The 24,884-nt window shown below is 40.9% G+C and overlaps 1 protein-coding gene and 1 long non-coding RNA gene across 3 annotated transcripts; both read right to left on the minus strand.

Annotated features, from left to right (window-relative positions):
- Positions 1-12,883: 12,883 nt before the first annotated feature.
- On the minus strand, positions 12,884-15,187 carry LOC121811887. Its single transcript, XM_042221578.1, has 2 exons — positions 14,120-15,187; positions 12,884-12,952 (listed from the first exon to the last, which is right to left on the minus strand). The coding sequence occupies exons 1-2, from the start codon at positions 15,152-15,154 to the stop codon at positions 12,884-12,886; spliced, it is 1,104 nt and encodes a 367-aa protein (XP_042077512.1). The 5' UTR covers positions 15,155-15,187.
- Positions 15,188-17,601: 2,414 nt separating this feature from the next.
- LOC121814652 lies at positions 17,602-21,378 on the minus strand. 2 transcript variants are annotated; one of them, XR_006054486.1, is made up of 3 exons: positions 21,098-21,378; positions 19,406-19,561; positions 17,602-18,985 (listed from the first exon to the last, which is right to left on the minus strand). It is a non-coding gene; the product is annotated as an uncharacterized LOC121814652 (long non-coding RNA). The 2 variants fall into 2 exon arrangements; XR_006054487.1 differs by having other exon boundaries at positions 20,208-21,378.
- Between the last annotated feature and the right edge of the window lie 3,506 nt (positions 21,379-24,884).

Consider the following 24,884-nt stretch of genomic DNA (forward strand, 5'->3'; position numbering starts at 1 on the left):
CAGACTCTCCTGTTACGAAGCTATACGGTTATAATTTCACGGTCTCGCTGAAATATGCAACATCTCGTGTTAACAAAAATATTTACTTTGATGGGAGCATGTTGCTCTTAAACCACGCTGATGGTTACTTTCAGCCTCTCTCCTTTTCACAAAGTGTGGCTCCATGTGTTTGCAGAGTTTTTCCAACAGGTGCTCTTTGTGATGCAACCCCACAGGAATTTGTGTCTCCTCCCAGGATCTTTCACTTGTTAGGCAAACATGTAAATCACTAACCTAACGAGCCACATGGCTGTACTCCACTTTAGTCTGAGGGATGTAGAGTCCATGTTTTCTAAGAGAAGTTTAGATTCATCCAACCACAGATTTGTTTTACATTTCCATGTCATGGCTATTTGTGATGCAACTAAGAGCCTGAAGATCCTGAGCATCCAAGAGCTTTGATCTTGTCCCTAGTGGCAGAAATCTTTCCAGATTCATGGAACATTTTGACATGTACAGGAGATAAAGAGGTAGTCTGTGAGGAACATCATTCTGAAATTGTTCCACAATTTGTAAATGTGGTTCTCTGGGGATTGTTGAACTTTTCCGTACTCCCGAGTCTTTTCATTCCCAGTTATGTTACTGGCATGTATCCCAGTAGCCAATATAACTGCAACATGTTTGTCTGCTTGTTTCAGGCAGTTCTGAAGCTACATGGGCTCCAACCTGCTACTAACAAGGTGTACCTAATAAAGTGGGCAGTCAATATATATACTGTAGATAGTTAAAAGCGAAGTTGTTCAGCAAACAAGAGAATACCAATTAGCCATGTGTGCAAGTATTTATTATTCAATGTTGTTTTTGTAGGTTTGCACTTTGTGAACTTGTAATTAAGTCTGTGTGCACCGAGTGCATATAAATGTCTGCTCTTTAAAGAAAGAGTTTAGATGAAGTATAGTGAAAAGGGTTTTCGCCTCTGCTGTAGGAAGTTCATGTACCTGTGCATAAGGACATCAGCAACAGTCTAAAGGTAAAGGTTGTTTTTTTCCAACAGTGTTAAACAGTGAGAGCTTGATCCCACAGAACAATGAAAGCTCCTTCAGCTAATTAACCAGTGATATGTGAAAACATCCCTGTAACTTCTGTCTGGTATTGGGCTTTCAGCTTGACTCATACCAGTTCAAACATTAAAAAATCATTTAAAGCAGCGTTGAGAGAAAATGTAACAAGAAACTGTCCAAAGTGGACAAGAAACAGGGTAACTATGTGCGAATGCTGTTTGTTGATTACAGTTCAGCGTTTAACACAATAGTGCCCTGCAGACTGTTCACAAAGCTGAGGGATCTGGGACTTAACAGCCGTCTGTGTGCATGGGTGTTGGACTTCCTCACTGGCAGAACTCAGGTGGTGAGGGTGGGCAGGTGCTTCTCCAACAGCATCACCATCAACACAGGAGCACCTCAGGGATGTGTCCTCTCGCCACTGCTCTACTCCCTCTACACTTCAGACTGTGTGGCCACCCATGGCTCCAACACCATTGTGAAGTTTGCTGACGACACAGTGGTGTTGGGTGCCATCTCCAACAACGATGAGGCGGCCTACATGGATGAAGTGAAGAATCTGGCATCGTGGTGCCAGGACAACCACCTCCAGCTGAACGTCAGCAAGACCAAGGAGCTGGTGGTGGACTTCAGAAGGGGTCAGCACAGAGACTACAAGCCCATTATCATCAGTGGAGCTCCAGTGTAGAGGGTGCAGTCCTTCAAGTATCTTGGTGTCCACATCTCCTCAGACCTGACATGGGCTGCCCACATTCAGGTCCAGACCAAAAAGGCTAGGCAGCGCCTGTATCACCTACGACAACTGAGGAAGTTCAGGGTCTCTCCAAAGATCCTCAGGATTTTCTATATAGGCGCTGTGGAGAGCATCCTCACACAGAACATGACATCGTGGTTCGGGAACAGCTGTGTGAAGGACCAAAAAGCTCTCCAGAGAGTGATCCGTACAGCAGAACGCTGCTGCAGGATTGCTCTCCCCCCGCTTCAGGACACCTACACCAGGAGATGCCGGACTAGAGCAGCGCAGATACTGAAGGACCCGTCCCATCCTGGCAACAAACTGTTCCAACTTCTGCAATCTGGTAGAAGGTTCCACATCTTCCAGGCAAGGACAGAGAGACTCAAGAGGAGCTTCTATCTCCAAGCCATCCGTGCCCTAAACACACACACCCGCCCTCTCACATCATCTATAATTGACTGAGACAGGACTCTTCCAGACACTCTAAACCAAGGCACAATGTACATTTCAATTCCTTTAATTTTAAATATGTTTATATTGTCTATCCTGTAAAATAGTCAGATGTCTAGTCATATTAATGTACAGAATTCACCTGCTTGCTGCTACTACTGCACATTCACCCAGTGTATATACTATATGTATGTGTATATATATATATATATATATATAAAATGTTCTTCCTCTACACCCCCCCAATTTTTGAACATGTCGAGGAGCGTGTCAGGCTACATTTCACTGGGTGTTATACTTGTATAACTATGCATGTGACAAATAAAGAACCTTGAACCTTGAACCTTGAAAGACAGACAGTGGGAGGGGCTAATTGGTGAAATGGCAGTGCGGTTGGCTGGCTCTCACTGCGACCTGTCCCAAGTGTATCCTGCCTCTTGCTCCATGGTAGCTGGAATAGGCTCCAGCCACCCGGCAATCAGCAAATGAAGAATGAAGAAAATGGATGGATGGATTCTGCACATAGGCAGCTAGAAATACAACCTTTAAACACGTGTGGACACCCAAACCATGATCTTTTTTAAAAACATAACCTGCAGTTTTACCCCTAAATGCCTTAAGTTTCCACCGTGCACAGAGATTACAATACACATTCAGCCAGGCAGTATGACAGGTTTCCCATGTGTTCACACAATGGTGGTGGACACGATGATTACCATTATAACCCAATAACGATAACGATTCATGTTTTTAAGCCTTCAACATGCCACCATGCTGCTTTCTTGGAGCCCAAAGTTACTGTGTTTGAACAAGGAGCTAGAAGCTACCACTACCAAGCCTGGTTAGCAAACTGCTTGAGTAAACTACACTGTGTGTGTGTGTGTGTGTGTGTGTGTGTGTGTGTGTGTGTGTGTGTGTGTGTGTGTGTGTGTACATTTTTTCTCATTTGTGTCTAAAGACTTTTCTTCTCATGATGTCTCATGGAGCTTTTTTTCTGATAATTGTGACTAAATATAGTCCCAGCGCCTGTGAAAGACAGTAAGTAAGGCTTTATGGAGCTGAAGACAGACAGATGGAGAAACTGCACATGGTTTCCTGGCAAAACCTGTTCCAATAATGGCAGAAAGCCACACACACAGACTGGGAATTACTTCTCAGGATGAATTTCTGGTCTCCTGGTGTGAAGTTCTGCCTCATCTACTCTGTGATGAATCCATCACCGATTTCCAGGCTTACTGCTGTCTTCCAAATTCATAGAAAGACAACATTAGCATACATGTGCAGGAACTTTAAATTGACACAACAGTGCTCTTTGCACACCAGGAAAAAGCTCTCTCCAGTGTGATATGATACCAAACCTCCATCCCACATTAGACACACCATGGACAATGTGATATTTCTGTTCTGTAAATGAGCTGTTAATAATTCGCTTGCATGCTTTTTCTTTTTCTGAATCCAGCTTGATAACGATGCATCCATCAGCTCTATCAGCTGCCAGAATGCGGACGCATTAGTAACACTACTGCTGATTTTTTTTTCCATTTGGGATTTGTGATGAGGCCTCCCACTGCTTCTCTTTAAAGCAGCATTTCCCAGCCATGAAGTCACTCTCAGTTGGAAAAGCCTTTTCCAAATCCACAGTGGAGCTCAGTAAAGATTTAATAAGAATGCTTATTTTATGTCCTTTATCATCCGTTTTCAGGCTGCTGATGGCCAGCCACTGAAGATTGTTTACTATTTGAGGGTGTGAAGCATGTTATCTGGCAGCCTAATGGAGCATTTGCAGAATTCATGCAATTATTCGGTGTCCCTGTGCACTCGCTGTTATCTCGAGGCGAGATGCTTTAAAAGTTGTGTGAGGAGCCAGCACAGCTCCCTGAGCCGCAGATGCTCAGATCAGGTTGCTATAATGGGGAAGCTAAAGACAGCATTCCTTTGTTATCAGTGAGCGTGAGGACATTGTCTTCTGAGAGGATGTGGCTGCTGTTATCTTTGTCACTTGACACACAGGAACCAGCTGTGATACATCACCCCGCTTTATCATCATGCTTTTCAAACATAGTGGCCAAATCTGGCCACATTGCAGCTGCGAACAACATGATACTGTTTTTGCAACAGCACACAATCAGATAGCAGCAGCTGACAGCTAGTGATTCATGGCAAAAACCTGCACGCTTATTATCTTTGACAAAGATCATCGAAAACATAAAATATGTCTCGGTTTACATGATTTCAATCACCTGATCATGTTGGAACCATTTATCAGACAACAGGACACATTTTGTGCATTACTAACAGCAGAATAGTGCGTTTGTGTTGTGGAACAGTGGCTGCAGAGACAATGCGTCCCTGAAATCACAGGTTGCATTGAACAATTTCTCTTCAATTTCTCTTCAACGACGTAATCTGATAACAACCGATCTCTTTACCCGTCGGCTTCCCGTGGCTGTCATGCGACCGGCTATTGCAGTTAATGATACAACGGCTTCTTGACATTTTTGTGTTTCTTTTTATCGCTGTGTGACTGATTTCAATTGAAAGCCTGCGTGCGCTAGTACCTCTTGCCACGAGTTCCCAGAATCCTTTGCGGTTTACCCCTGAATGACGTCACATTTTCAATCTCTATATAATATGCATGTTAAATTTTATATTTGGGGTGAAACATCAAGTCTTTTCAAGTAAACCGGTTCAAGTCCAATTCAAGTCCCAGTTCATTGGTGTAAAAGTCTAAGTCAAGTCACAAGTCTTAGAACATTTTTTCAAGTCAAGTCTAAAGTCATAAAATTAATGACTCGAGTCTGACTCGAGTCCAAGTCATGTGACTCGAGTCCACACCTCTGCTACTACAAACTGAAAGAGGGCAAACAAAACTCTAAAATGCATAAATTCGTTTGGGACTGTTTTCTGTCAGAAGCTGAAAACTAGCCTTTGGTTACACACTTTTCATACAGGTAAACACACAATGTTGTTATACACACTCAGCATCAAACACACACAGTTCTGGCTTAGTGTAATAGTTTGGGCATAAGACACCTTGCTGGCTCATATGTAAGCAGTGGCATTAACTATATACTCAGTGATGAACTTGAGTTTTGATGTGTGCTCCTGCTCTGCTGGGCTCAGTGGGAAACCGCTGCCTCTCCAGGTGAGGCCCAGGTAAACGTGTCTGGTTATGTGACTCAGAATCTTGGAGCCTGCTGCGCTCTGGTGCAGATTCACACGCACCGAAGCTGCGGGGAGCCCAGACTGGCTAAAATTCTTCAAAAGAGAAAAATTCTGTGTGGAACAGTGGGAAGAAGAATGAGAGCACCTGGTGGAGCGGCTTTAAATGTATCCAGTTCCACTTTGAAGCCAAGACAAACTTATTTTAAAACACTGGAGATTTTCAAAATACTACACGACCCACTGTAGCCATGTGCTCTGATGTAAATCATTATGCACAGTGATTGAACCTGTCAGTGGTTTAACCAAAACTAAACAGCTTAGGCTGAATATTTGTAACTTCTCAAATATTATGAACTTACTGTGTCAAAAAAATCGAAGTTGGTAGTTCTGCTAACGCTGCTGTGAAAGGATGAGTCACAAGAATTTAATGAAAAATAGCAAAATAAATAAAATGATCTTTACTTTCTTTTTTTCTCGATGGATTTAATAAAACCTATAAGTTATCTAATCTAAGACCAATGTCACTATGGCTGACCTACATTTTAAAACAAGCATTCTTACCTGTAGACAATATTCAAAAAAGTCAGATTTTTTTACATGGAGCCCTCCATGATAACAGTCAACTGAACGCTCTTTATATTTTTTCACAAAGACTCTGGAGTACCAGACAAAACCAGAACCAGACATGATCAGAAAATCCCCTCTGAGCAAGAGAAACCAAGAGGAAGCCAGCAGAACCAGGAAGCTGTCCTCCAGGTCCCAAAACATGAACGTTAGCTTAACGAGTCTTTCCACGTCTGGCTGTGTTTCTTTAATTAAAATGAAATGTGTGATTAAGTGTCTGTTCCTTATGTGCACCACCTGGATCCAATAGAGCTGTACAGACAGATGTTCACACCAGATTATACAGTGTAAATATAAAGTGTAATACGGTGATGTACATAAACATGAGTGACTCATAGACTAAGATGCATTAAATATTACAGCGAGCAAAACTGTTTCTCTGGTTCATAAAACACGATAAACACACAACAATATAAGAAGAATAATAACATTGTATCACTAAGTAAAAAACCATCTTCCCAGAGTCATGATGCCTTTTGTTCATGTGTTTCTGAAAAGGCATCATTTTAATAGTTTGGCTTAAACACTGTTAACATGAATACAGTTTGGAGATAGCTTTGGGGTTTGTGATGAGGCGATGCAGGACCTCTTTGTGTTACTCTGATGTTTTTGTGGCTTATACGGTGTACAGAATTTATGTATTACTGTAAGTCACTATTTACTAACAATACAATAACAAGGCAAGTACTAAAAACACTGAGCTGGCCTAACCAGTATGAGCTGTCGTTGCTCATACTGGGAGTAATCCGTTTGTCCAGAAAATATGATGAAGCTCAAATAGAGCACCAAGCTGCAGTGACTCAATCAGACTCAGTCACACCAGCAACAAACTGTAGAATTACATGCAAGTCTAAGCACACAAGACAGCAGACTGACTGAGGAGCTGACTCCATTCATTCATACATTTTCTTCCACTTATTCAATTCAAGGTTGCTCTGATGTTCAAAGAGCAGAGAAGAGGGAGGAGGAACAACAAGAGCAGACAGCAAAGTGGAAAATAAATTCACAATTAATAACCCAACAGGCTCCAGCATCAGCAAAGTAACAACAAAGCCCAAGTGCACCTGTTTGACTGAATTAGTATGATTTACTCACAACCATCTCGCAGATGTAACATTATGTACAGTAACTTGCATTTCGAACTGCATTTCATTGCCTTGTACCTGTGACATGTGCAATGACAATAAAGTTGAATTCTATTCTATTCTAATTCCATTCTAACTTGCAATACCATTGGTATTTATTTAGCTCAAGGAAAGCCTACCATTGATTAATATTTCAATCTTAAATACGGTCAATCAACCTCTATCAACCCATTAAAACCAATGGTTTTAGGTCAAACTACCATAACTCGTGGACCATTGGCACGATCGAAAAATTCCAGTGGTTCCTGGAAGCATTAGGTCTGTGCTTTTTCAGTGGTAAGCAAAACAAAACAATAAAAAACACTGTAAAAATGATCCAAATGCCCAATAAAATGTCTGTTTTCTTCTCTCAGCCAATCGCAGTCTTCACGGTGCTGCTGCCTGGAGTTACTATAAGGACCCTATTATCACTGAAAAGAAAAAATTCTTTCAATTCATCAAATGATTCAGGACTTACGGGAGTTACAGATGTTGAATAAACATTGCAAAACATCTGCCAGCAACAGGTCAGGCTTTAGGTTGATCAGCTATGTACCACAGGTGGCAGTAACTAACAGTGTTGGTCAAGTTACTTGAAAAAAGTAATCAGTAATTAATTACTGATTACTTCCCCAAAAAGGTAATCCCGTTACTTTAAGTAAGTAAGTAATTAATTAATTACTTAGTTACTTTTTAAAACACGATTTACAACCTGAATAGGTAATAAAGCGATAGATCTTTCAGCCTAATTCTACTTTTTCTGCATAATCCATCATACAAAATGTAATCAAATGGAAAAGTCTCTTTTTAAAACTTGTTTTATCAGTTTTAATCTTTTAACTTTATGCATCAAGCACAAATTTAATTATATGCAACATTCTCTGACTGGAAGAAATTAGTTTAACATTTAAACCTATTTTCTGCACATTCCAGCACATAAAATAAAATATATATATTTTTTGTGTTTACACTCAGTCTTTCAGATGCAAGTAAAACACAGCAGAAAATAAATAAAGTCACAGACTCAGCGGTCCTGTTGCTCTGTTTTCACCTGTAAAGCAGGAGTGGGGTAGGCGGAGGTTTACCCTGGTGCAGGTGTGGTCAGTGGAAGAATCCGCGAGTTTCTCTGTGAGTTTCCCATTATCATCACATAAGAGGTTTTGAATAATCAGGGTTCATCTAATCTTAATGACCTTATAGTTTCGTATCACTCCATTAGAGGACTTCAGAATGCAGGCTTACTTTGGTTCCTAGGTTATTTAAAATGGAATGGGAGGTAGAGGTAGAGACCCAAACCAACCTCTCATTAGTCACCTCCTTCAGGTCTTCTGGGGGGGACACCAAACCATTCCCAATCCAAGCAAGAGATGTAATCTCTCCACTCTATCATGGGTCTACCCTGGGCCCTCCTCCTGTAAGCAGATGCCCAAAACACCTCACCTGGGAGGCCCCTCAGAGATATTCTCATCACATGTTTGAACCACTTTAACTGGCTGCTTTTGATGTAGATATAGTGGCTCTACACCAAACTCCTCCCAAATGGCAAAGCTCTTCACCCTATCTCTGAGCACAGCCACCCTTTGGAGGAAGTCCATTTCTGCTGCTTGTATTTCAGACATAAAAGAACTACTTCAGATCTATAATAACTGTCCGTGTATCTATAGATTACAATACAATCGACTATAGAGTTTCCTATCGACCAATATAGTCTATTGGTTGAAATGTCCATAGATACACAAAGAGCTCTGAATAGCTGGGTAGTTGCTCAAGAGACTTCATGAGCAACTAAGAAAAGCTAATCAAATGATAAAGGAGAATGTCCAGAAAGTCTCCACTTGGATGAAGGACAGTTACAGTTATGATGTTACAGCTAGAATTACCCCATTGCTCAGTGGAGAAAGGATTTTAGTCAGCAGATTTTCAGCACACTGAGAAGAAGACATATAGATTATAGTTAGTTAGCCAGACCCCACAAATCCAGAAGATAAAGATAGTCCTATACAAGTAGTTCAGTGCAATCGGTTATGCTTATGTCTTTTTTTTTAATTCTCTGATAAATTGTCAACCAGAAGCAGTGTGCAAGTGCAATGAGTGATCTCGCTACTTTTACTCTACTTTTGTTTTCTGTTTCAGTAGCTGCAGTCATTTATTTATGTGTGCCTCATAGACCTCACTCATGATCAGTGGATACACCAATCAGAATCAGAATCTGGAGGTGCTAATTTGAACTGGAAACCTCAACTGTTTGGTACGGAGGACCACAAGAGCCACACACATTGAAATAAAGCATTCAGTGCTTAAATAATGAATTGTAGAATAAATTCTGCATTTGTAAATTCATTTTTGAATTCCAATTTAATAAAGTGATTTTAAAAAACCTTTTTCGAATTCCACTTTAATAAAGTGATTTTCAAAAAGTTTTATAAAATGAAATGGTGATTCTACTTCTCATGTCAAAATCCACTTCCCTTTCCTGTTTGCTCAGGGATTAACATTTGGATTAGCAGTTGGATTAACACCTTCATTTTAAAAATCCTGCTGCTATTGAAATTAGCCACACCGTGGGATGATGATGAGTTGTTTTATCTCTAAGTATCACAAAGTAATGTGGTAACATCTGGACTGACGAGTTTACTGTCAGCATTTTAATCGCTAGTTTAAAGGCTGTAGGCTGCAGCCGTTGCTCTAACACTGTATAAATGTAACAGGCCTCAGTGCTGGTTCTAATAGTCTGAGCTGCTTCCAGCTTTATTTGTGAAGAGCACAGCAGCTTACAAAACACGTAGCGAGCTCGTACAGCTGGGAGGTAATATTTTCATAAGCTAAGATAACGGGGCTACGTGCGGTGATGCTAGTGTTAGCCATGCTAGCACGTTACCTTCAACAGGTGATCAGACTGAGTAAACAGGCACTCAGTCAGAGGTTGCGCTCTCCGTTTTGCTGCAGGGTCCCTTCATTCTTCTAACCGTGTCGAGCCTAGTGTAAATCCTGAGGCTGAACGGCCTTTGTACGAGCACACACGCTTCTTAGCTTAGCAAGGCGAAGCTATGAACTAAAAAATCCAGGGCGAACAGGAAAGGGAAATGAAGTTTTTTAAAAGCATTTTAAAAATCAGTTTACTAAATTGGAATTCAAAAATGAATTTACAAATGCAGAATTTATTCTACAATTCATTATTTAAGCACAGAATGCTTTATTTGGATGCACGTGGCTCTTGTGGTCCTCCACAGTTTGGAGCAAGGTTCCAAAATTAATTGCAAGACCGACCCACATGAAGCGTCACAAACAGATTGAGGAAACCAAAGGCAAATCTTTGGTGGAAACACGGATGATCAGACGGATGATCAATTTGAGCTAGCTTTAACTAGCATTGACATTTACAATTTTCAATATATAACTTTCAAACTTTGTGTTAGTCAACATCAAGGTCACTGCAACTGTGAAAATTTTACATTACCAACAATTTTTTTATGGATCGTCTTCATACTTCACAAAAATATACCCAACCATGGGGGACAGGAGTCCCGAGTTAAGTATTGTAACTTGACCTTCAATGTCAGTGCGCTTGCAACAACTAGCATGCAACCTGTTTCATTTGCTCTTTTTTTCCTATACTTTAACCTTTCCTAACTTTTTTCTTTGTCTTTTACTAATTATTTATTATTTAGAGCATTATTGTTTATTTGTTTATACAGTTGTCTTTCAAACAGGTGGGATAAGAGAGTTTTTGTTCTCCTTGTTTCCACAAAACTATTGCTTTCATTACCGAATGGGACTGCGGTGCAGCAGCTACACACTCCATGCTTTGTCTCCATAGATCAGCTGATCGCCCTGATGCCAGCCGGCTTGTTGACCAGACCCACAGAAATACACTGTGGATTCAGAAGTGGGGACAGAAGAGGACAAGGAGGGGGACGGCGAGACACCTGAGGCCTAAAGGAGGAGGAGCTATAATTCATATCTGTCATGTATTATAATCGGGAATATCCAGTGGCTAGCAAACAAGACATATGAGTTAACAATGCTAGCCTGGAGTCAACGGGAACTTTCGGAGTGTAGCTTGATGTGCTTCACCAATGCATAGAAGCACCAGGATATTATTAAGATGACAACACATCTGTGGATGGCTTCCACGCTGTTTGGGCCAACAGGTACAGTGTCACGGGCGGTAAGCAGAAAGGAGAAAGGAGAGGGTTTAACTATTCGTGTTAACTACCGGTGGTGTAACCCTGCTCACATAACAATCAAAGAGTGAATTTGTGGCCCGGACATTGCACTGTGTGCTGTTGGACTTTCCCTGGGAATTTACCCATGTGATCTTGGTGTCTATGTTCCTCTCTCTGCTATCCCAACAGCTGCATCTGATACTATTCTCTCTGCCATAGCCCAGTCACAGACTCAGCACCTGCGTGCCTTCATTGCTATCTCGGTTGACATCAACTATGTCAACTTGGACATTACACTGCCAACACAGTATGTGGTTTGTCCCACCAGGGGGGAGAGAATTTTTGACCTTCGGTATGTTAATTTCAGGGTTGCATACAGTTCCTCCTTCCTCACACCACTGATTCACCTCACCCCCTGCTGTGGGCCTATTGTGAAGAGGGAGCCTTTGACCACTATTAGTATTAGTCGGTGGTCAAGGAGGCCTTAGTGGTTACATAACCTGCACTGACTCCATTGTCCCATCTCAGACTGTCTATTATTACCCAAATAACAAGCCATGGGTGACTAAAAGCATCAAAGCCATCCTCAACGACAAGAGGAGGGCCTTCAGAGCGATAGAGAGGAAGTGAGAAAGGTTCAGGTGTTACTGGGGGGTTAGATCAGAGAGGCTAAGGACAGTTACAGGAAGCTGGAGTAGAAACTCCAGCAGAACAGCACGAGAGAGGTGTGGAGTGGCAAGAAGACCATCACTGGATTCAGGCCATCCAACAGCAGAGGAGTGGAGGGCAGTGAGGAGAGACCCAGTGAGCTAAATTTGTTCTTCGACACTGCAGTGAATGCTAACCCCCATGTTGGCTTAACTGTAGTCAGCCTGCTTTCCACGCCACTCTTTCTCCTTCTTTCTCCACATGGGTCCACTGGGACGTGACACCTTTGCACATCCCAGTGGACCCAGGTTTACAGACCTGTGGCATTGACTTCTACGTGATGATGTCAGACCCGGGTCGGGTGTGTCCTTCATGGCCCACCGTATCCCAGAATTCATAGCGTGGCCCAGCCAATTCCAGTTTTCAACAATGGCGACCGCTACTAAGTTTTAATATTACTCTTATTAATCTTTCTGGGTCACAAAATAAACTTTTAACATATTTTCAGGCGAGAATATAGCTGGAAACTTCTATCTGCTCGGTTTATCAAGATATCGCATATTTGCAAAAGTGGTCCGATGGTTTTGGAGACATCTGCTACCCATCAGCTTGATAGCTAGCTGAGAGCCGCTGAGAACGGAAAACTCCAGGCACATCGTTTTCAGATCACCGCGGTCTTTCGCTACTCAGGTTAAACATGATAGATAAGTCACTTGGATAACTTAAAAATGTTAGTTTGGCTTTTTTCAGTGTTTTATTTCTTCATGAGATTAAAGTTGTTAGATTAGATTAGATTAGATTAGATTAGATTAGATTAGATTAGATTAGATTAGATTAGATTAGATTAGAGAGAGAGCATCCTCACACAGAACATCACATCGTGGTTTGGGAACAGCTGTGTGAAGGACCAAAAAGCTCTCCAGAGAGTGATCATTCTGACTGTGCCGCGAAGGTCGTCTCCAGTTGAAGTGTTGTAATACACTGGAATTCAGCATTTACCTGTATCACACACACACCACACACACACAGAAAAAAAGAAGACTGGTGCTTAATCATTGGTATGATTATTTTGTTATTTCTTCATTAAATGCTACAATGTAATTGCCATCACTTCATAAAGCATGATTAGCATATGGGTTAGTATACAGTGCATGAAGGATGTTACTACTGTTAATCAAAGAAGAAATGAATGGCATCAGTCCATTTAACGGGTTTAAAGGGTTTTAAAAAGCAGATATTTGTCTGTTTCAGGTGGTTGGCAACACATTTTCCTGTGCTCTTTGTCCACTGGTGGGAGTGTCTCACCTGTGAGGTCAGCGGGGCAGAACTCTGCCGTCAGCAACAGAGAGCAGAGAAAATTTAGATGTGCAACTAAAAACATGCTTGCCATGTAAGCCCCAAACATCTCTGAAATTGCTCTGCAAAACTGTGACTGTCACTACTCTAAGCTGCTGATGGTCACACAGTGTACATTTACTCTGGTATCTAGTGTATCATATGGTACCCCAATTGAAAGGCTCTCATTTTCTACTTTCTGAAACCTTTTTAATTTACACCAACAATTTAGCTGTAACAGAATTGAGAAACGAACATTACCCATGTGTGACCATAGACTATAAATACGTGTGATACCTGCTGTTAAAGCTCATCTGTGGTTGTACTTCAGAGGTTCTGTGGGTACCGTAAAGACTCATGTATGCACACAAACCTCAATTTGTTTGCTCTCTGATCCTCTTTCTCTTGGCTCTTTCCTTCAGGGATCACCACAGTGAATGATCCACCTCCATCTAACCCTACGCTCTGCATCCTCTTAACTCACACCAACTAAATTCCTTTTTTTCATTTCACTTTTGCAAGTTTTTTTTATCTCTTATCCTGGATGTCTTAAAGAGTTACGAGTTTAGGATTTTTGCATTATAAGAAAAATCAAAAATTTATTTTATTCATGTTTCTACACTTTAAGTCACTTGTGTTTTTCATACACAACTTGTATTTTAAGTGCTGCTCAAATAAATACTCTGTACGGTACACAGGTCAATCACTATAAATGCCAGCCTCTTTATACCTATATTAGGGATCGTCTTAATCCAAGTGGCCCAGATTAATTAATGTATAACATAAGGAATTACTGAAAAGAACACTCAGCAAAAAAAAGCATGCCTTTACCTCATTAATCTGGAAAAGTGCAGGCCACCTAGCTTTAAACTCCCCAGCAGTTGGACTTCCCTGCACCACCTCTTGTCTACGGTAGGAAAATGTTCTTGACATCTTCTGTCTTACATCTGAGGCACCGTTTCTTCGTCTGATGTCGGTCAAAAGCTCAACCCTGATGTTTTCTAGACTGTCATCCGTTTCGCCAGCTGGGTGTAATGGACAAAAATTGACCTCAGCCTTTTTAGGTTTCTTAACATTTTTGGCTGGGAGGCAATCATCACTGGATTTGTTTTTCAAAGCATTTATAGTCACTTCAGGACAGCCAATGTTGCGCATCTTTGTCCTGTAATTAGCCATCTTATATTTCAGGCTAATCATCCAGCCATAGTAACCTGTGGTAGATGGCTCTCGCAGACAAGGAAATTTTTTGATCAGTGCCCCTGCAACTTCATCTATTTGGTAATTTTGAGGATAAGCAGTAAACTGAAAAATCGCCTCAGCTAGCGTCTCTAAGATGTCAGATTTAACACCTGGAGTAATCTTGAGCCGAGTTCCAGTTTCTCTGAAGGTCTCATTTCCACGCTGAAGTTGCACCTCTACATTGAATGAAAATCGAGGAATAGTAAACTCGCGAGGCCATGCACATGATCTCAGCTCACTGTCTGACTGTGGTAGAATTATGGTGCTGTCTGAGTTGGATGAAGACGATGAGAGACTGGAGTTTCTTTGAATACTTTCTGGACTTGCAGAGGAGTCAAGACTGCATGTGGGATACTGCTTTGACAAAGATGCACTTGTATCCAGATTTGCCATGTACACAAGTTTGATTGTACTTCGGTCTTGAATGTCTTGCATTGATGTTATGTTCATAAACTCATTATTGAAGTCAGGATCCATGAATTGAATACGAAAGTCTCTTTCAATTCCAAATGCTTGGCAAATTGTGCTCTGAAGATCAGTCAAAGTTCTTGGCATCCCAGATGGAACGTCAAGTCTCCTAAAATCATCATCTGCCACGATGACTCTCAGCTTCAGCTGCTCTGCCATTCTTCAATCTGATTTTTAAAGATATTAGGAGAAAAAAAATGAAAATACTTTGCCTATATGTGAATAGTTGTCTGTCCCTGTGTGTTGGCCCTGCGACAGACTGGCGACCTGTCCAGGGTGTACCCCGCCTCTCGCCCTATGACAGCTGGGATAGGCTCCAGTGCCCCCCGCGACCCTGAAAAGGATGGATGGATAGATAATTGTATTAGGGAGCTTGAGAGTTACCGTTGTGGCAGACTCCAAGTGGTATGCCATCATGAACTGATGTTTCACTGCCAGTGACAGTAGCACATTTTTAAAGCACCGTGTGTGACAAACAACCTGTTTGAAAAAACTGTGCTTTGCCTCGAACCTCATGGTCCACATGCCAACAAGTGGCCCAAAGAATTTAATCATCTGTGGATAATGCTCCACAAAACGATGTTTTGGTAACAGCTTCAGTCCTGGAAACAGCTCTTTCAACCTACATCTGTGGTCAGAGACTCTAGACTCAAGGAAAGCAATTGATTGTTCTGTGTGTACTGGTGCAACAACTAGTTCAACAATGTCCTTTAGGTCCAAAATTACCTGCCAAGCTGTTTCATCTGGAGGTACCAAGTGTCCTACAAACAATGGAAGGAATCGTAAGAGACTCCAATTTTCATGAGCATTTCCTCCAATGCTTTTGTTCTGCATGAAAGTCCTGGGAATAGCATGAGGGCGATTACTCTTGTCTGCCCATTTGTAGGGAAATGTCAGAATGGACTCATTGAGGCTGTCAAGTGTAAAATATTTTTTCAAAATTAAGATATTTAGGCAGTATGCCAACTCAACTGGTAATATGCCCTCAAATATGTCATATGCAATATCTGGAGGATATCCACTGCAAACACTGAAATGGGAGAGATGTGCAGAGAAAACACACCGTCTTTTAACACCGTGACATGGTTTTGCATTACTCTGTGCAGAACTTACATGCATTTCATGTGTCTCTTTGCTTCTCAGAGTAAACACACCTGAACTAACCTCTGTTTCTTGGCCTCACAAAATCTGCAAAAGTATTCACCTGAAAAACTCTCAATAAATCCAGAAATACTGTGTGCTCCTAAATTATCTGCTATGACACACTGTATTGTGCCCCTGACAAATTCTCCAAGATGTGCAATAAAAATCCCTTGACTTTCCAAAGTAACAAGATCACTCAACAAGGGCTCTAGAATCTTTTCATATCCATATGTCTTTACATCTTCAGACTTGCAGAGTAAAGCCAGATAAATGGAAGTCAGTGATGAATGGCAAGCAGGTGGTAAATTGCTAAGAGTCCAATATATGGCACAGATTTTGTGCTTTTTACGGGAAGTGCCAAGTGGATTGCAAATCTCAAAATCGTCAATATACAAATTCAGTAAAACTCGCAATTCACCTGCTGATAAAAAACTGTTTTCTTTGAAAAACAACCCCTCCCTAAAAGACCTGTAAATCACTTCTTCCCCACTTTGTTCTGTTAGGCGACTACCATCCAAAACCTTAGCAAGAACGTGGCAATCACTGAAAAGCTGCTGTAAAACCTTTAAAACTGGAACATCCAACACATACTCTGCAGGCTCTACAACTTTAAAATTTCCTTGTAGAAATTTTTGCGCTTAAAGGATGTTGCTAGGGGACAGCCTTTACCTACCGATTTATACACAGGATTAGATGTACACAGTGCAGATGCAAGTTCTTCAATGACTGACTGGTCTATTTGCAAGCTGTGACTGTTCAATGTGTTAACTAAAATTAATTGGATTAAAACGCAGGGAATGTATTCTGGAGTTACTCGAATTATATATGTAGACAGGAATTACTCATTTGAATTAAAAAGATATACCAAAATAAAATATGCTATATCTAAAAGGAGCCAATATCACTTTTTTCAGTGACTATATAAGACCTTATTTTTAGCTATGTAAGTATTAGTGTGTCTTTCATCATATTCATGATTTTTCCATTTGCTTGTGAAGAACTCAATAGTTTTGTGTTTTGTTTCCACTCATAAAGCACTTTGTATTTTGACTCCTTACTCACAATCCATGTTCTTCCACATGTTACATGAAAAGCATAAACATAAACATTGAATGTGATCTTGTAAAGCTTTTACATGTTACACCATTAACATTAATTTAGATATTCAGAACAGTGAATACTGCACCGATACTAAAAATACAGTTTGTCACTGTTTTACCTTTCCCTCGTTCGATGTGTGATGTTGTAAGATAGAAATGTTGTGTTCCACCTCTGGTACATATATGTTCAATGTTAGTTATTGTCATGATCCTGGGTCCTTTTGACCCAGCGTTTTGTGTTTTCTCTTCGCGATTTTGGTTCTGTTCTCTAATTGGTGTTTACCCTGTTTCCCCCCCGTGTGTTCCTGTTTTATTGTGAAGGTCTGCGTCTTATGTGAGTGTTTCAGTTTGCCTCCCTGGTCTCGTACACTGAAAAAAATAATCAGTGGGATAAACATAAAAAAATTATTGTAAGCGGTTGCACGAAATTAAGTTATGTTTGGTTAACCTTAGTTTTTTATGTTATACCTGCACACATTTTTCTGGTAACACGAACATGACTTTTTTATGTTGTTGTTATGTTTTTCATTCCGGTCAAATATTTATAGAAACCACTTGTTTATCAGACATGAACTTTTTGTGTTAATTGTATTGGACTACTATATGTTATATTGACAAGATTATTTTATGGTAAGCTTATTTTATTTTATAACAAATTTCTAATATATAATCTAATATATAATTGAGTGTTCAATAAATAAAACTAAATTAAGGCTGATCTTACTGTATGTACTGTACACTTTCTCTCAATCAAAGAAATAAGCAAAACATTTTTGAACAATGACCTGTATTTTTGAAAATACTACACAGTTGTAAAAATGGACTTTCAATTCAGGCTTCCAAAATATACATGAGTCATATTTGTACAATGCATCTCTTGAAAAACATTCCACAACATTCCTCAAAGTTATCTTCTGTAACCTGAATTCAACATTGTGGGGCCTTATGACATCGCGCTTATGTAAAAAATAGTTTTTTAAATGTAAGAGCCATAAGGTAATATGGCAACAGGGGTGTAATTATTAAAATGACACAAAGAAGAGACTTAAAATAACATTATAACCCACAGGCACAAAACCAAGAGACCTAAACTGATTAGTATTGGCTTGCTTCTATCACTAAACATCACAACCACTAATACTAGACGATGCAATCTGTTTGTAGTGGTGCACCTTGGGAAAAAAATTGCAAACTGGTGAAATTGGTGCAAGGCACCATTTCCATTGAGAAAAATGGACATTCAAAGTTTGAATTTTTTTTTTAAAAGAGCCATGGCTTGAAAAGTGAAAACTGCAGTAATAAAGGCCCCAAGTTGAAAAGTGCCAGAAAAATAAGTTTCACTATGTACTGCAACTTTACCAGTGCTGGCTTAAAAGAAAGGATGGTACATATTCGAAGAGGTAAACATGTTGTTCCCACATCATAACTGGAAAACTGTTCAATCGTACAGTCTGGTCCTGAAAACCTGGGCCTTCTTTGAAAGGCTGTTCCTTTTGAGCTCCATAACCAGTTTCTATAATACCTCGAAGGTATACTTTTCCAGTGGGTAGGTGAGGTTCAAAGTGTACATTAGTCCAAACAGCATTGCAGCTGCTAGGGTATAGTTATCCAAATCCTGCCAGACTCTCTGGCCTTCAAGGACTATCCCGATGTCCTCAGGGCTGCCATTGGCATCTCTTGACTTTATGATGTAAATTCCCATGGTTGTTTCCTTATTAGATCGTTGGATAATGGCTTCATCTGTGGCCTAGAAAATGCAGAATTCCAAAATTTAATTAAACAGAACACTGGTCAAAGAACATTATACCAAATCTTATTTCAATCTGTGTCACTATTCCAAAAAATGTTAACATTAACACATTAGGTGAACAAAAATGGATTCATTACAGCATGTGATTTGAGTCCTCAGAATGCTTAAAAAGGTAATGCATGAAGTGAAATCTCCATGCAAAGAAGCAGAATACTGTCAGAGCATAGAGAGGTGTTCAACTATGAACTCCACACATAGTTCTAATGCAGGTAAAAGAAGAAAAAAAAAACGCACCCATGGTAAATTGTGAAAATCCCAGGTGATTTTCAACATACTCCTGGCATAGAGTGACAAGCAGCATTTTGTTAAAATTATTATTTTCCCTAAAGTGTATACACAAATTAATTTTTTTCTTACCTGGGCCGTGGGCTCCAGAATGTTCTGCAGTCTTCTTCCTATTTGTCCTCCTCGCCTTTTGAAGACCTTTATTAGTTTGTCAGATAGCACATCTATCTGCGAGAGTAATCTGGACTGCAGTGGCATGGTGGTAATGCGCTTAAACTCTGCATTTATCTAAAAAGAGAAGTTGTCACATAAAAATGCTGTCAAAATCTCAAATCTCACAAGGTTACATCCACACAAAGTTGTTATTTTTTGTCATATTACTATTTATTAGCTATGGGTCCCATGTTGCTGAGCAGTTCCATAGTTGCCCTTACTTCCATACCACCCAAAGCCTGTTTGCAACCACAGCAGTTGCCTCCTTCTGGCCATTTTGCAGTTCTGCCAAATGACCCAGAAACTACATCTATTATTGTCATATACACATCAAGGTCTTTCATTAATACTTAGTTAAATTAGTTAATTTGACCTTTCCAGAAAATTTACCTTACAGAATGTGAGATAACATATGCAAATCTTCACCCCCCCAACACACACACAGAGCCCACCCCATGGCAAACTAGCTTATTTAACTGTTTAACTAAAACATTGTAGGTACAACCAGTTAACTAAATGGACACAAGTTTGTTAGTCTGTATTCACTGAGAAAAAACAAGCGAATGTGACTGGGCACACACTGAAAAAAAGCTAATGCACATAATATTGTCCCGCAGCTTAAGCTAGCATTATCGTTAGTTAACTTAAGGAATGACTTGTTTTTTCCCCATATAATGGATGTTCTCTTCATTTCCTCTCAAACATGTAGTTTTCAGTTTACCTCGACAAAGTAAAGCTCAGCACCAAATGTAAACGAAGCGAAGACAAAAAATGGCGGACCGCCACAGTGAATTTTCCCTCGCAGAACACACCCTGGGGGGTGGAGTTTCAACAGAAAACATAACTATTTTCTGTTATTTTGATATGACTGGTTTTAAAAGACTGAACATCCTTCTAAAACAAGTGAAAGGCGTGAGACTTAATTATGTTTAGACCAAAAAGATAAATGATTCATGTTGGATATATTTACTGTATTTTTACTAATTTAACAACCTCATCATTGCATTAGTCGCTTTATGCTATAGCATTACGCTTACATTAGCTTGAAGCTCAAGGTCGTCATTTTATTTAATTTCTTTTTCTGGGCTTACAAACAGGACACACAACATTTAGATAACCGTTACACTGAATCTTGGGTCTGTGTTGAGTCTTCCAGCTGCTGACTACAGAAGCTAGATTGACCTTTCAGCATGTTTATAGCGGCTGTGGCTATGTGCTGGTAATGTTACCGTGTGTGAGCAGTCACATTGGCAGCAGACATGTTTCAACAAACTAGTCATATCCCAGCCCTACATTAGCTTGTTTAATGGTTAAGACACTGCAGGTACCACCACTTACTACAGACACTGATGCAAGTTTGTAATAGTCTGTTAATTTAGACTGAAAGAATATACAAACAATATTAACTCACATTATATATGTTAATTACTAATTTGCTTATCGCATAATTTCGGTTACCATTAGCTAACTGGAGCTAGCTAACATTGGCCTTTCATGGTTTTCGATAAACAGCCCACATACCTGTAAAATAACAACACCCAGTAAAAGTCCACATATATAAAGGGTCTACACTCTTTCTCACTGGTGTGTTAGCTTTAAAATCTTATTTACCTTCAAGTGTAAAACTCCAGATGGTAGTAGATTTTCCAAAGCGAGAGACAAAAATGGCGGACAGTGCAGCCGATTTTTCCTTTCCAGGGGGCGGAGCTTGAGGATAAAACACGACTAACTTGTTTCTTTTCAACATGATTTGTTCTAAAAGAATGAATATTCTTAAAGAATATGTGAAAATTAAAAGACAAAAATATGTTTAGATGTGAAATTTAAATTAGTCATGCTGGATATATGAAGTAATTCTATGCAGATTCAACAACCACCCTATTGCATTTTTTTCAGTGCATGTTAATCACTCCCAGCTGTTCCCACCTGTGTGTAATCTCCCTGTGTTCTCTGAGTGTATTTAAGTTGTATTTTCTGTCTTAGTAATCGCTGGTTCGTCTGTGTTGTTTCCCCTCGGTCTCCCTGCGTCTCTTCATGTGTATTTCCCCGGATCTCCCTGCACCGTCATTCCTGGTTTGTGTTGTTAGTTTACCCAGTTTAGGTTTTCGGTTTCATGTTCACACCCCGTTGCTGTTTGTACCCACTGCTGTAAATAAACACTCACCTGCACCAGAGCTGCCGCCTTTTGGGTCCTTTCTCCACCTCCACACGGCTTGCCCCGGCAAACCGTGACAGTTATTTACTGTTTTATTTTGGTAGCTTCCTGTCTCTTGTGCTTAGTTTCAGTTCTACTTACCCTGCCTTGTCATCTGTCAGTTCTTTCTTTATTCCTACCTTTTCCCTTGGCATGCTGTGTGTGGGTGTGTCACAGGACCAGAGATATGCATGTGTCATGTACAAGGCTGGACTGGGACAAAAAATCGGCCCGGGCATTTTGACTAGAGACTGGCCCACCAGGATAAAGATTGAAAATGTGACGTCATTCAGGGGTAAAACCGCACGCAGGCTTTCAATTGAACTCAGTTACACAGCGATAAAAAGAAACCCAAAAAATGGCAAGAAGCTGTTGTATTATTAACTGCAATAGCCGGTCGCATGACAGCCACGGGAAGCCGACGGGTAAAGAGATCGTTTTTTTTTTTTATCGGATTACGTCGTTGAAGAGAAATTTTTTAAGCCATGTTTCCGAAGTAAGAGCCGACGGATGGTCTGGATATACCAAATATAACGTCCCAGAACACTCCAGCTCACATGTTAGTCTGCTCCAAGCATTCCCACAAAGGTCAGAGTTTTGTAGTAGTTAATACGTCATTTTTCTTAACATAATTGGTGATATAGGTTACAAGCAAGTCTGGCGCTGAACAGAAATTGTCGCGCTATGCTCCTTTGTTTATTGTGCATAAATAGTGAATTGTCCTGACACAATATTGCGTTTCACTTCTGTTATTATGGTACATTGACAAAAACATATACTTTTATTCACAGGATAAAACAGTTGTTTTGTATCACTAATTGTCCAGTGCGATTACAGCATACAATATTATTGTCACTGCTACATTTCTGTGATGCTACCAGAAATTATTTCCACTACTAATTAATTACCGTTGAGCTCAAAGGTCCTATTAATAAACGGTTAACGAATGTGTATTTATGACGACGATTTGTGAGACTGGTAAACTTATGATACGTACGATGGTCTTTCGTTCTACACGGTGCGTTTCAAGGTCCTGCACCCATCCGTCGGTAAACTGTACCTGGGCTTGTTGCAGTGACCTGAAGTTACTAAACTTCATGAGTGTATGCACTCACTCCAAGAACCGTATAATTATAAATATGAGCGTGGTGAAAGTTGGGCAGCACGCTAACGTCTTTTGTCCACTCTGTGTGGTCTGACCCTTTCACTCCTTTGATTTTTTCCTCGTATCTTTTCTTTGTCTTTTCGTCGAGTCTGTCTTTGTACGGACCGGCATTGTTCTCCTTTTGTTTTGTACATTCCTTTTTTGTGCGGCAAAAAAACAAGAAGGTATTGGAACCGGAGAATGAACGTTTTGCGGTGCTGCAAATGCTTGCATTTGATGCGGTACTTGGATTGTTTTGCCACGAGTTCCCGGCATGCAATGCGCGAAAATCACGTGATTGCTAAACAAGGGGGAGGGTGCATCCGGCCTCCTCGGCTGTAATTGGTCCAGCCCAGAGTCGATCATGACCAATTGGCCAATCCAACACCTTTCATTATATATACCCTTCCTAAAAAAAAAAAAAATCATCGGCCCATAAAAACAAAAAATCGCCAGCGGCCCACCGGGCAAATGCCCAGTATGCCCGATGGCCAGTGCAGCTATGGTCATGTAGAGTGCTGTGGCAGGATGGGTGTGAACCCAAATGCAGGACTGATGCGTGAACATAGAGACAAGGGTGACTAGACGTGACATGTGGAACACAGGAGAGAAACAAAGCCTGACACAAGTCCTTGTGTTACGGTTGACGATGGTCAACCGTGGGGATGTGAGGAAGGAGGACCCAGGCGCGGAGCTCTGTGTATAAGCAGTGCGTTTATTTACAGTGAATGGAAAAACATAACAATAAATCCTCAGTGCATTCCCGACTCCCGTGACGTCTCCTCTTCCCAGTGTTAGTGTTCTTTGTCCCCACTTCAGTGTCTGAGCACCCTGTGCCTGCCCTCTCGTCTCCACGCTTCTCCTGGAAAATAACAGAGAGGCAGCAGTCAGACACACCACAATGCAGCAGACTGCACTGGATAACTAGTCAAGAGACTAACATGAAGCCATGCAATGATCCAGCATCGGAGAGAGCTAGAGATGGGTATCGTTTAGGTTTTATCCGATACCAGTACCAAACCGGTAGTTTTGAAACTGTTTTCCACTTTTTCTTTGGTCATTTTAGCCTTTTTGGCCAGGGTGAAGGGAGTATCTGCCATCAAACAAGAAGACAGCCGCATGTAACTACGACGGTGTTTGCTAGTTCACCTTACATGCATTAATGTAATAACGTGGTTAGCCTACTCAACGTAAATTACACACGAACAACATTAAGCTACTCACGCAGAGAAGAACGGCTGCTGCTGCATCATCATCCTCATCATTTCTGCTACACTGGCAGGGCTAGGGGCCAGGACTCTCCTCTTCGTGTTTTTGGGGGATGTTGCTAACTCCGGGTCCGATAACAGGCACCACACCCGCAGTAGATGTGCTCGGTGTGAGGTCTCGCAGCAAGCTATCAAATACGGCGCTACGCTACGTCGCCAGGTGTTTCATCAGATTCGAGGTGTTACCTCCTTTGACAGTATCACAGTATCAGCTTAAAGCACTTGTTGCAGGCTGCTGAGTTTGCATCTTTTGCTGTGAAGTACAGCCAGACTTTTGACCGCTTCGCTTGGGCATTTTTAATCTGTAGCTCTGCTCTAAAAGAACGTACGTACCTGGGCCCGCCTACTATTTGCAAAGGTAAAATGATTGGCTGGAATCCAAAGTATATGACATCTCAGGGAAAAAAAGCAACGAAATGTGCGCTGCTTTTCGGTCTGGTTACTACCGTTTATGTCAGAACCGGTGCCATCATGGCACAGGATACCAGTACCCATCCCTAGAGAGAGCTCCACCACACTCTCAAGTAGCTTTTATGGAAGAGTGGCAAGAAGAAAGCCATTGTTAGCAGGAAACCAGAAGAAGTCCCATTTGCAGTTTGCCACAAGCCATGTGGGGGACACAGCAAACATGTGGAAGAAGCTGCTCTGGTCGATGAAAATGCAAAACGCTATGTGTGGCGGAAAACTAACACTGCACATCACTCTGAACACACCATCCCCACTGTCAAATATGGTGGTGGCAGCATCATGCTCTGGGGGTGCTTCTCTTCAGCAGGGACAGGGAAGCTGGTC

This window comes from Haplochromis burtoni, unplaced genomic scaffold (genome assembly GCF_018398535.1).
Source record: "Haplochromis burtoni strain Fernald_Lab_line unplaced genomic scaffold, NCSU_Asbu1 Contig_69, whole genome shotgun sequence".
NCBI lineage: Eukaryota > Metazoa > Chordata > Actinopteri > Cichliformes > Cichlidae > Haplochromis > Haplochromis burtoni.